The sequence below is a fragment of the Sinohyriopsis cumingii genome, chromosome 15 (assembly GCF_028554795.1).
Source record: "Sinohyriopsis cumingii isolate HCF-2022 chromosome 15, ASM2855479v2, whole genome shotgun sequence".
NCBI classification, from domain to species: domain Eukaryota; kingdom Metazoa; phylum Mollusca; class Bivalvia; order Unionida; family Unionidae; genus Sinohyriopsis; species Sinohyriopsis cumingii.
Genome location: NC_142975.1, coordinates 58,672,054 through 58,684,999, shown reverse-complemented (window position 1 = coordinate 58,684,999; position 12,946 = coordinate 58,672,054). Strand labels below are relative to the sequence as shown.

General features: G+C 35.6%; 1 protein-coding gene across 2 annotated transcripts in view; it reads right to left on the bottom strand.

Annotated features, from left to right (window-relative positions):
- Positions 1–12,946, bottom strand: part of LOC149781867 (contactin-3-like) — a 199,050-nt gene that overhangs the window by 69,686 nt on the left and 116,418 nt on the right. For both annotated transcript variants that reach the window (XR_016414810.1, XM_089936061.1), the window contains exon 13: positions 3,753–3,939. Coding sequence is in view for 1 of the 2 variants with exons in the window: in XM_089936061.1 (XP_089792187.1) it covers positions 3,753–3,939 (187 nt within the window). In the remaining variant the exon portion in view is untranslated. The remainder of the gene's footprint in view (positions 1–3,752; positions 3,940–12,946) is intronic.

Genomic DNA, 12,946 nt, shown 5'->3' with positions numbered 1-12,946 from the left:
TATCTATGCTCATCATGTGTGATATACCATCATTATTATCATTGGTATCTATGTTGATCATGTATGATGTGCCATCATTATTATCATTTGTACTATGCTCATCATGTGTGATGTACCATAATTATTATCATTGGTATCTATGTTGATCATGTATGATGTGCCATCATTATTATCATTTCTATCTATGTTGATCATGTGTGATGTCTCATATAGTTGGTGGCGCATACTGAAAATGTTGCATAGCTTAGAGTGCAACTGTTTTGGTCATTCTATACTTAATCTGATGTCTTTTACCTTATTGAAATAAATGGAGGCACAATCAAGTGGTTGTATTTTTCAAACTCTGCTGACACCATTTCTGTTCTTGGAAAAGTGATGGCATATGAGGAATGGCCAAGTCGATTGAACTATAAATGCAATTTCTTCAATGAAATGAATATCTCTAATTTCATTTTGCTGACTGTGATTAGACATATTTGTTTCATCAAAGAACCTTAACTGGAACTTCAACCAAATTCAGTATTACTTACCTATCATCAACTAAAATGGTGGTCTACAACAGCAATGCTATACAGGAGTAAAATTAGTTATTTCTACATTTCTTGGAAGTAAAGCTGGCATGATGCATGAAAATTTGTGCACAATTTTTTTATCTTTGCATGATCAAGCCTGATTGGATTTTAATTTTTTCAAGTTTTTCATCGTTTATTACTTGATTTTCACAATCATAAATCCAGGATACAATCCTGTAGGTTGAATTAACATGGCTTGATTTACTGTGTATATACACATCAATTGTATGGTGTGTTATTATGTATTACCATATATTATCTTAAAAGTGTGTTTCTTGTACTTTCTATATTGCTTATTATATGTATTATATTTTTTATTAAGACTTTTATGTATCACTTCCTAATTTTACCAAATAATTTTTACGACTACAACCTTTACTACTATTGCAGCAGCTGCTTCTACTACTATTACTACTACTACTGCTGCTGCTACTACTACTACTACTACCACTACTACCAGACATGAATACAGCCAACTCCAAATCAAAGCATTAAGGAAGAATCTAGCAAGCTACTGTCTTAATGATGGGATAATATTAGAGATGAACATATCTAGCAAGATACTGACAAATATGTTCCTTTTTCTGGTTATTTTCAAACACCAATATCCACCTAAATACATTTTATTACAAATTTTGATATTTTATTCCTAAGAGAGATCTGATGAAAATTTCATAAAATATAATCAGATAAAATATTTAGGAATTAAATTGTACAAGCAAGGAAGTTAATCACTGTAACCAGGGAATGTCTAATCATTACCTAAATTTACCATTTGACACAACACTAAAAATTATATTCCCTGAATTGAAATGACTGAAATATGAATACAAATTGGCCTACCATATATTTGGAATAATGTTCTTTGTCCACAACATTTGCATGATATGTTTCATTTTAAGTCAGAAGAATGATACCATGGACATAAATTTAGCGGGATTACAAACTGCAAAACACCATTTCCAAAAAGAAATACCTTTAAAAAATCATCTGCTTACTTTAGTGTTATTCTACAGCAGTGGATCTTAAGCAATGACCCACATTAGGTTTGTGGTGTTAACATCACCACCCATCAAATGCTAAAAAAGAATTTGGTAGGAATTCCAAATTATTAAGATTGATCTAAGCAACCTAGTTTTAGGTTGCAACCAATGGGTTAAGAACCACTGTTCTATGGAATGAACTCCCTGAAATCATTAAATGAGAAATTACACATCTAAATGTGTTCAAAACAAAATTGTTTAACCATCATCTTAAAAAGGCAGTAGTCATTGTAAATATTGAAAATACATGTACTGGATTACTCCACTTAATTGCATATCATCGACACTGTGCTTTTTATACTCATGCATGCTGGGGGCCTAGGGGGAAAATAGTATATCATAGCTAACTGAGTTATCCTCATAAAAGAATGTACTTATTATTATTTCTTCTCAGTATCAGAAAGAGTTATTTCCCTTTACACAGCATGACTGTTATACCACATTTCAACCCTACATCTCAAATGGTTTTACACAGCCTAACTGTTACATCACATTTCATCCCTGCATCTCAAATCATTCAACACAGCATGACTGTTATTCCACATTTCAACCTTGCATCTCAAATGGTTTTAAATCATAGTGAAAAGGAAAGTGAAATAGAAAAATTCATATCAAAACACCAAAACAATGACCATGATTATAAGGTGTTGTAAACTGCAACCCTGCTGATTATGACATAAGTGTTCCATCACATTAGCTCAAACAAATCAAAGGATGGAAAAAAAAGGGATGAAAACAAATAATGAGCCAAGACTGTGACCTTAATGACAGGATTCAAAAGATGTATGCAACACACTTTCTAGGGATGATTTACATATCTTATCCCTTACTCTTAAATGGTTGTAAAGATATTAAGTCAAAGCAAATCTGTGATGGAAATAAAATACCGAGTTGTGACCTTGACCTTGAAGATCCCCCTCATGTGATATGCAAAATACTTTCTAGCGATGATGTACAACTTTACCAAGTTTCCTGCTTTAATCTAAAATGGCTTTAAAGCCATCGACTGAAAGAGTGCAACAGAAAATTTAAAATACTAAGCTATGACCTTGATATCGATTCTAGCATCCTATGCCACATGAAACACCTTTATAGTAATGGAGTATATCAAATTTCATCCCTTAATCTCAGAATGGCATTGAAGGGAAATTGTGACTGAAATTTAAAATAATGAGATGTGACCCTGACCTTAAAGATAGGACCAATAGTCTTATGGTGTTGATGCATCAATATACCAAGTATCCATGTTTTATTCCTCAGCTTTGAAGTTATAGACAATGAATGAAAGGTGTGATGGACAGATGAATAGATGGGCAAAAGAATAGATGGAAATGCAGACACTATGGTCTTCACTATTTTTGTTGAAAAAGTGGGGCAAAAATTGAAATTGGGCTTTACTCTACGTGTTGGATGAATCTACTTACACAATCATTTATCAACACATGAAAGCTTACACTGTGCCATGGCATTTGCATTAAATTGCATTGCCCATGGACATAACAAGGAAGCTGAGCAGGCCCAGTCTGGGCAGGAATCAAATTCAAGCCCTCGGAACAAGTTAAAGAAGTCTGATACATTTGTTTTTGATACCTTAACTCTGCCATTGTCTTGTAGTACATACAATGTTTTGTTTTCATCTTCATTTTTTCAGTCCTCCTTCAAACTTCATTGTTTTATCTTCTTTTCTTCTTCTCATTTTCTTCTTTTCTCTTCTTGGTATTGTTGAATAAAAAAATACTTGTTCTGCTTCTATTACACCCTTCTGAATTGGTTTGAGTCAGCAATGATAATGGTTTCTCAGTGCAAATCCCTTGCCAGGAACTTGATATCTCCCAAAGAAGTTGCTAGGCACTCAGCAATATGAGGTTAGTGTTAGGAATAATTGGCCTGGTGTCAGGATAATGTGACTGGGTGGGACATCATGCTACATGTCTGCGGCATGATTCCCCAGTGCTAAACATCAATACAAACTGCCACACTGCAGACATCATGACTGAAATTTTTGTCATGCTACATTCAAAATCCAAATCACACACACACAATACTATATGGAGGATTAAGTTTGTAGCCAAGTATATTAGCCACTACCCTATGCTAACAAATTACTGTTATATACTCTGCTTTGACTTAAACTCACCTACGACCACCAATGATGTAGTGTTTGTAGCTACTCCAATAGTGTTTGTGGCTTGACATGTATATGTGGTCTGGTCAGCTGGCTGAATATCAGTCAGTACAAGGCCATTGTTGAATGACATGTAGACTCTATTATTCACATCTCCAACCACCAGGTTCATGTTTGCTCCATTCTTCAACCAAGCCACCTGTCAGAATAAGAACATCAAGAGTATACCATGTACTAATTTTTTTATATGAAATTTATAACCTCATTTATGAGGCTTAGTGGCAAATGGGTTCTAGTCAGCACTATCATTTTGCAGAAAATTTAATCATATGGGAATAAAATCCAAACAAGTAAATTTTAAGGTATTTTACTTTGGTATTGTGATCCATTGATAATTAGGACATTGACCACATGAGCATATTTCTGGCCTCTAGGCTGCCCCTTTAAAAATACTTGATTCTAAATACTAAGCAAAACCTTTATATTCCAAAACTTTATTGTACCTCATAAACATTAAATCTTTCTAATTGATCCATCATAGGTCTTATGATGAAAACTAAAATATAATGCTAGTTTAGTCAGTGAGGTTCCACTCCCTAGTTTAGTCAGTGAGGTTCCACTCCACAGTTTAGTCAGTGAGGTTCCACTCCATAGTTTAGTCACTGAGGTTCCACTCCCTAGTTTAGTCAGTGAGGTTCTACTCCCTAGTTTAGTCAGTGAGGTTCCACTCCATAGTTTAGTCAGTGAGGTTCCAATCCATAGTTTGCATAGGATTTTTAAATAATTTCCCAGGTTTTCCTAAATGATTATCCTGGTTATTTAAATAAGACATTGTATATCTTAATTATTGTTAAAAGAACTTTTAATTTCCTTTTCTTTTGTGTATCTTAGTGAAAAAGTGGCTGAAATTTCAGTAAAATTTCACTGGTAATTTAGTAAAATTCATGAAAATATTAGTGAGATTTCACTGACCTTTTGGTGGGATATCATGAATATATCACAGACAATTTTGTGAGATTTCACAAACATTTGACCAAAACATCACTGAAAATTTGGTGAGATTTCAAAAAAATTCTGACCAAAACTTTCTTTAAAATTTTCAAACAGATTTCACTAAACTTCCACTGATATTTTGGTGATATTTCACCAGACGTTTGACCAAAACATTCACTGAAATTTTATCCAATTACCAGCAAAATTGTGCTGAAATAGCGAATTTCATAGTTACTATATATATATATATATAAAGGTTTCAGTAATTTTTCACAGAAATTTCAGAAGGTTTCAAATGAAATAATGGATATGAATTAGACAGCACTTTACTACCCACTGTAATATTTCAACATAAATGAAATAAAATTATACAGCTGAAATGGGAGATGTCCTGCAGACGCAACTTTTGAATGTACAAACCATGATGCTGTTGTGATTGCTTGAATGAGCCCTTGATCCATAAGTACCCAGGACAAACTTTATCATGATATAATTACACTGATTTTACTCAGAATTCTACTACAGCAATACTATTTTGCTAATGTAAACATAATATCACTCACATCACTGAAAGATGATTCTGCTTGCGTGTGGGCCATGAAAAGATATGTCCAACTTTGATAGATATGGGTATCTGGCAATAATATCATCAAATCCCCACCAGCGACCTAGATGTTGTCCCTCCCTAAATTTTGGAAGTAAATCAGTTTGGAGTTACATAACTTCAAAAGCATCCTGGTCCAATATCTTTACATTTAACATGTTTGCTAGGCCTAACTGTAGGGCTGGTATTTCAAATCTTTCGGACCAAAATTGCAAAATGATAGACCTAGCATTAACGCTTTCTTACATACTGAACAACTACATTCCCATCGACTTTGCATTCAAGCCATTCTCATTTCTGCACATTTTCAAACCATTATTTAAACTCGTGTTGTCTGCTCGAAACTTCAAATTGCCATGTTTGTCAAGCATGCTCATTCCATTCAGTTTCCGCTACACCAAGATTTGTTGGGCAAGTACAAACTCCAAACAAGTTCTTTAAAGTGATCATCTGCTAAATAATATATGGAATGAATACTATTATAAGGATAGTTGTGAAATGGGATGGACAGACCATTTTTCGAAAACAGTTTTGGAGATAATATAAAAAATAAAGTCCATATCAAGGAAAATTGGATTCAGGTCAGAGAAAAAGCAGAATACTGCTTCAAAATTGAAACCAATTTTTTTGTCTGAGAGCAGTTAAATCCAATTCAAGTTAAACAAAAAAAAAAAGGAAAAGTAACAAGGAAAGATGTAGAAAGAAGTTATTGTTCCCAAAATGAACGTCAATAAAATTAGAGCCTTCAGAAATGGGAAATACACTTTTGCTGAAAATCATTCAAACTGTACAATAAACAAAAAATAAATTTCATTAAAATATTTTTTCATCAAAATTTCATTGACATTTCAATCACAAAATCTCACTGATATTTTCAGACATTTTGGCAAAATCTCTGAAATCTCACTCACAAAATTCAGATATTTTCTGAAATTTTGCCAAAATCTCACTGAAATTTGGTGAAATGCCATCATTTCAGTGAAAAAGGACATTCAGTGAATTTCACTGAAATGTCCATTATATTTTCACAAGGGCATGACAAATGGGTGTAATATGGATTAATCTGAATACAGCATGGCCCAACATCAGATGTGCATATCTCAAAAGATGGCTAGCTCTCCTTGGTCATTTTTACTTCCTGGACTTCAAGGTAAGTTGGAAAAAGACATGCCAATAACTTTTTTAAAAACATTTTATATTATTTATAATTATTTTATTGCACCTTCAGAAGCTGCTATTGTCTAATCTGGCAAAATTAATTTTCCCTATTTTAATATCTGCTGATTCTAGTGTACTTTTGGGTGAGTTCAGGTAGAGTAATAACCAGTTATTTCATTGGGGTAAGTGCTAATCTCCTGTCCACAGGCAGACAAAGGTTACGCATGCCCTTATTACAGTCACACTGCAAAACAGCATCTGCATTAATATCACAGAAATGGATTTAAGGAATATCCTGGTCTGAAAATAACCTAAATATTAGCAAAGAACGATGTTGATAATGAAAATAAGGCAACAAAGTTGCAGGAAGCAATTCAGCATAATAAAGTAAACATCCAGAATTGTTAACAGTATATTTTTTTAAAACTGAATTAATGGTAGTAAGGGGGGACAACTATTTAATTTGCTACACATAAGAAACAGAAAGGAAGAAAGTGGAAAGAAAGGAAGAAAGTGGATGAAAAATCTACAAATTCCTCTATGTAATTTGGGCTCTTATGTAATCTGCACCCCTCTCCCTCCCCCTCTGCCCCTCCAAAATCCTTTGAAAAAAGTTTGTATCTATATATTTTGGGTATCTCCTGTTTCAGCAAACATCTAGCTGTGAACCTTCCCAGTAGTAAAATGTAGATATGGTGATAACGGCTTTCAAGGACAGGGTTGGTATATGTACATTCCATGGTGTATACAGTAAAATGTAGATATGGTGATAACGGCTTTCAAGGACAGGGTTGGTATTTTGTACATTCCATGCTGTATACAGTAAAATGTAGATATGGTGATAACGGCTTTCAAGGAGAGGGTTGGTATTTGTACATTCCATGTTGTATACAATGCTGTTGACTGCATGTTACAAAAATATTAATTTTCAAGGCTTTTCTAGTTTTTATATCATCTTCTTATCTGATGGCTTATCAGCATTATTTGTCTGATAATGAAAGACCTCTATGCCAGGATGACTTCTTCAAAGTTGCTCAAATCTGCATTTTGTTTGATAGATTAAGTTTAATACTTCTGTATTTTTAGTAATGACAAGTATATGTGATGGGGGACTTTCACCATTCAAACAAGTGTGCAAGACCTTCAAGATATCTGTCAAATGGTCAAATTCTATTGAGCAGTTTTTTTATATGAACGTTTTGAACAATGATACCAACTTGGCATCAAATTGACTACCAGGCACAATTATCATAATTGAAAATCCTTTAAATGACTACTTCTTCGAAACCACTTGACAAAATTGGACCAAATTTGACAGAAAGCATCAGGGCCTAAATAAAAATGATGCTGAACTTTTATCAACTATGGCTGCTTTTACTAAAAATAGAAAAACCTTCTGATCACATATTTTGTCTATATCATGTGTGCCATTAAGCAGAAGTGAGGGGTAATTTCTCATTTCCAAAAGATCTGAGGAAACTTTTTGAGTGATTTTTTTTTTCTTTCAGTTCCTTAGCTTTAGGACAAGAGAAATAATTTTTGTTTAATGTCTCAAGATATGCAATGGGATTCAAACAAGATCGGTGTAATTCAAACTAATCTATATAGTTTCTGCAAAGAAGAAGAGGACACGATTCAACATTTGCTTTTGGAGTTATTGCCATCCTTATATGGACAAAAAATGTATTTTTCAACAATTAGATCTGATTGAAATTCACTCTATGTCAATGAAAATATAGTTTAAAAATTCTGCAAAAAATGGGGTCTACTAAGCAGAATTGTTCCATATAATAAGAGAAATAATTATGCTCAGCATAACCTATCAAAGAATCAATGTCAATATATTACAAGTGCTGCACTCATCAGCACTTTGATTCATCTTGCAGAGAAACTAACATTAATGGAAACAGAAAATAGCTTCACAAATTTGACAGTTCTGTACATTCACTTTACATAAAGGCAATAACAGTATATTAAGGTAATACCTATATATTAAGTCAATACCTGTGTATTAAGGCTATACCTGTATATTATGGCAATACTTATATATTAAGGCAATACCTGTGCATTAAGGCAATACCTGTATATTAAGGCAATACCTGTACATTAAGGCAATACCTGTATATTAAGACAATACCTGTGTATTAAGACAATACCTGTGTATTAAGGAAATACCTGTATATTATGGAAATACCTGTATATAAGGTAATACATGTATATTAAGGTAATACCTGTACATTAAGGTAATACATGTATATTAAGCAACACCTGTATATTAAGGCAATACCTGTATATAAAGGCAATACCTATATATTAAGGCAACCCTTGTACAATAAGGCAATAACTGTATATTAAGGCAATACCTGTATATTAAGGCAATACCTGTATACTGTAGCCACCATTGTGAGATATATCAGTATATACAAGGGCGAAATGATTAATCAGTATATTGATGCATTGATACTTTTTCCATACTGGTACCCATAATGATACAAGAGGCGAAGAATCGAAAATGAGTGTCACTTCATATCTTGTTGACATGGAATGAATTTGAAGACTGGTGAAAATATATGTTACATTCAATTCTGATCGGTCATTATTGTTTGTTCAAGTCCTGAGTAAAACAAGGACCACCAATCAGAACAATCTGTAGCTTATTCAATGCATGACACACTGGAAGTATTGCATCAACTGTTGCTCCAAACAGACACATAGTAACAGAAAATATTTGTGTAAATCTGGCATTTAATGATCTACAAAGAACATGTACATGAGGAATAAGTTTTGAATGTTTCCTTTTAAACTGACGTACGTAATCAGCAACTCACCCTGATGACAGGATAAAACAATTACCACAGGATTAATGAGGGAGAAGATTCCAAACCACATGAGTCACAGTCACCTTGTTAATTTGTAGAGGCAGAGTGGGTGTTGTCAATAATTTCTCTTTTTACTAACAGAAATGAATGCCTGTGTCCATTGTAGCTGTTTTGCAGTAATTACAATGTTATGGGGATCTGGATGCTAGTCATCTCAGCTCACACACTCAGTAAGTACAATGTTATGGGGGATCTGGATGCTGTACAATGTTATGGGGGATCTGGATGCTGTACAGTGTTATGGGGATTTGGATGCTGTACAATGTTATGGGGATCTGGATGCTAGTCATCTCAGCTCACACAGTAAGTACAATGTTATGGGGGGATCTGGATGCTGTACAATGTTATGGGGGATCTGGATGCTAGTCATCCCAGCTCACACACTCAGTAAGTACAATGTTATGTGGGATCTGGATGCTGTACATTATGTTATGAGGATTTGGATGCTGTACAATGTTATGGGGGAAGTGGATGCTAGTCATCTCAGCTCACACAGTAAGTACAATGTTATGGGGGGATCTGGATGTTGTACAATGTTATGGGGGATCTGGATGCTAGTCATCTCAGCTCACACACTGAGTAAGTACAATGTTATGGCAGATCTGGATGCTGCACAATGTTATGAGGGATCTGGATGCTGTACAATGTTATGGTGGATCTGGATGCTAGTCATCGCAGCTCACACAGTAAGTACAACATTACATGGGGATCTGGATGCTGTACAATGTTATGGGGGATCTGTATGCTGTACAATGTTATGGGGATCTGGATGCTGTACAATGTTATGGGGATCTGGATGCTGTACAATGTTATGGTGGGTCTGGATGCTGTACAATGTTATGGAGGATCTGGATGCTAGTCATCGCAGCTCACACAGTAAGTACGTTACGTGGGAATCTGGATGCTGTACAATGTTATGGGGATCTGTATGCTGTACAATGTTATGGGGATCTGGATGCTAGTCATCTCAGCTCACACACTCAGTAAGTACAATGTTATGTGGGGATCTGGATGCTGTACAATGTTATGGGGGATCTGGATGCTGTACAATGTTATGGGGGATCTGTATGCTGTACAATGTTATGGGGGGATCTGGATGCTGTGCAATGTTATGGGGGATCTGTATGCTGTACAATGTTATGGGGGATCTGTATGCTGTACAGTGTTATGGGGGGATCTGGATGCTGTGCAATGTTATGGAGGATCTGGATGCTGTACAATGTTATGGGGGATCTGTATGCTGTACAATGTTATGGGGGGATCTGGATGCTGTGCAATGTTATGGAGGATCTGGATGCTAGTTGTTGCAGCTCACACACTCAGTAAGTACAATGTTTTGGGGGATCTGGATGCTGTACAATGTTATGGGGGATCTGTATGCTGTACAATGTTATGGGGATCTGGATGCTAGTCATCTCAGCTCACACACTCAGTAAGTACAATGTTATGGGGGAATCTGGATGCTGTACAATGTTATGGGGGATCTAAATGCTAGTCATCCAGCTAACAAACTCAGTAAGTACAATGTTTTGGGGGATCTGGATGCTATACAATATTTGTACAATGTTATGGGGGGATCTGGATGCTGTACAATGTTATGGGGGATCTGGATGCTGTACAATGTTATGGGGGATCTGGATGCTGTACAATGTTATGGGGGGATCTGGATGCTGTACAATGTTATGGGGGATCTGGATGCTAGTCATCTCAGCTCACACACTCAGTAAGTATAATTTTTTGGGGATCTGGATGCTGTACAATGTTATGGGGGATCTGGATGTTGTACAATGTTATGAGGATCTGGATGTTAGTCGTCTCAGCTCACACACTCAGTAAGTACAATGTTATTGGAGATCTGGATGCTGTACAATGTTATGGGGGATCTGGATGCTAGTCATCTCAGTTCACACACTCAGTAAGTATAATGTTATGGGGATATGGATGCTGTACAATGTTATGGGGGATCTGGATGCTGTACAATGTTATGGAGGATCTGGATGCTGTACAATGTTATGGGGGATCTGGATGCCAGTCATCTCAGCTCACATACTCAGTAAGTACAATGTTTTGGGGGATCTGGATGCTGTACAATGTTATGGGGATCTGGATGCTGTACAATGTTATGGAGGATCTGGATGTTAGTCGTCTCAGCTCACACACTCAGTAAGTACAATGTTATGGGGGATCTGGATGCCATCATCTCAGCTCACACACTCAGTAAGTACTATGTTATGGGAGATCTGGATGCTTTACAATGTTATGGGGGATCCGGATGCTGTACAATGTTATGGAGGATCTGGATGCTGTACAATGTTATGGGGGATCTGGGTGCTAGTTGTCTCAGCTCACACACTCAGACATTCTAGATAAAAAATTTGCATGACAAAATTCATTGCACATTTTCTTCTCTTAAACACTGTCATGTCTTCCAAATTTATGTGAAGATGTGAATTAGATGTTTTTGAAGCTTTAATGTGGCACAAAACATGGTGACCAGTATGAGTCAACTAATCTAATGAAGGATTAATGTGACCTAATCTAATGAAGCATTAATGTGGCCCAAAACAAAGGGTATGGTGACCAGTCACCTGATCTAAGGAAGCATTAATGCGGCCCAAAACAAAGGTCACAGTGACTAGGATGTCACCTAATATAATGAAGCATTAATGTGACCTAATCTAATGAAGCATTAATGTGACCCAAAACAAAGGTCACAGTGACTAGGATGTCACCTTAATATAATGAAGCATTAATGTGGCCCAAAACAAAGGTCACAGTGACTAGGATGTCACCTAATATAATGAAGCATTAATGTGACCTAATCTAATGAAGCATTAATGTGACCTAATCTAATGAAGCATTAATGTGACCCAAAACAAAGGTCACAGTGACTAGGATGTCACCTAATATAATGAAGCATTAATGTGACCTAATCTAATGAAGCATTAATGTGACCTAATCTAATGAAGCATTAATGTGACCCAAAACAAAGGTCACAGTGACTAGGATGAGTCACCTAATATAATGAAGCATTAATGTGACCTAATCTAATGAAGCATTAATGTGGCCCAAAACAAAGGTCACAGTGACTAGGATGTCACCTTAATATAATGAAGCATTAATGCGGCCCAAAACAAAGGTCACAGTGACTAGGATGTCACCTAATATAATGAAGCATTAATGTGACCTAATCTAATGAAGCATTAATGTGGCCCAAAACAAAGGGCATGGTGACCAATGACCTAATATAATGAAGCATTAATGCGGCCCAAAACAAAGGTCACAGTGACTAGGATGAGTCACCTATCTAATGAAGCATTAATGTGACCTAATCTAATGAAGCATTAATGTGGCACAAAACAAAGGGCATGGTGATTAGGATAAGTCACCTAATCTAATGAAGCAGCCTAAAATGACTTAAAAGGTTGAATTAAAATCGCTGACAACTAACAGCTTGTCTGATTGGAAGTGCTTTCCTTCTCTTACTTTGTCAAGGCACACAACCTGATGAAAGGTGAACTATATTCAGGATGTCAACACAAAGTAAACCAGAACTATTCCATCACTGACAA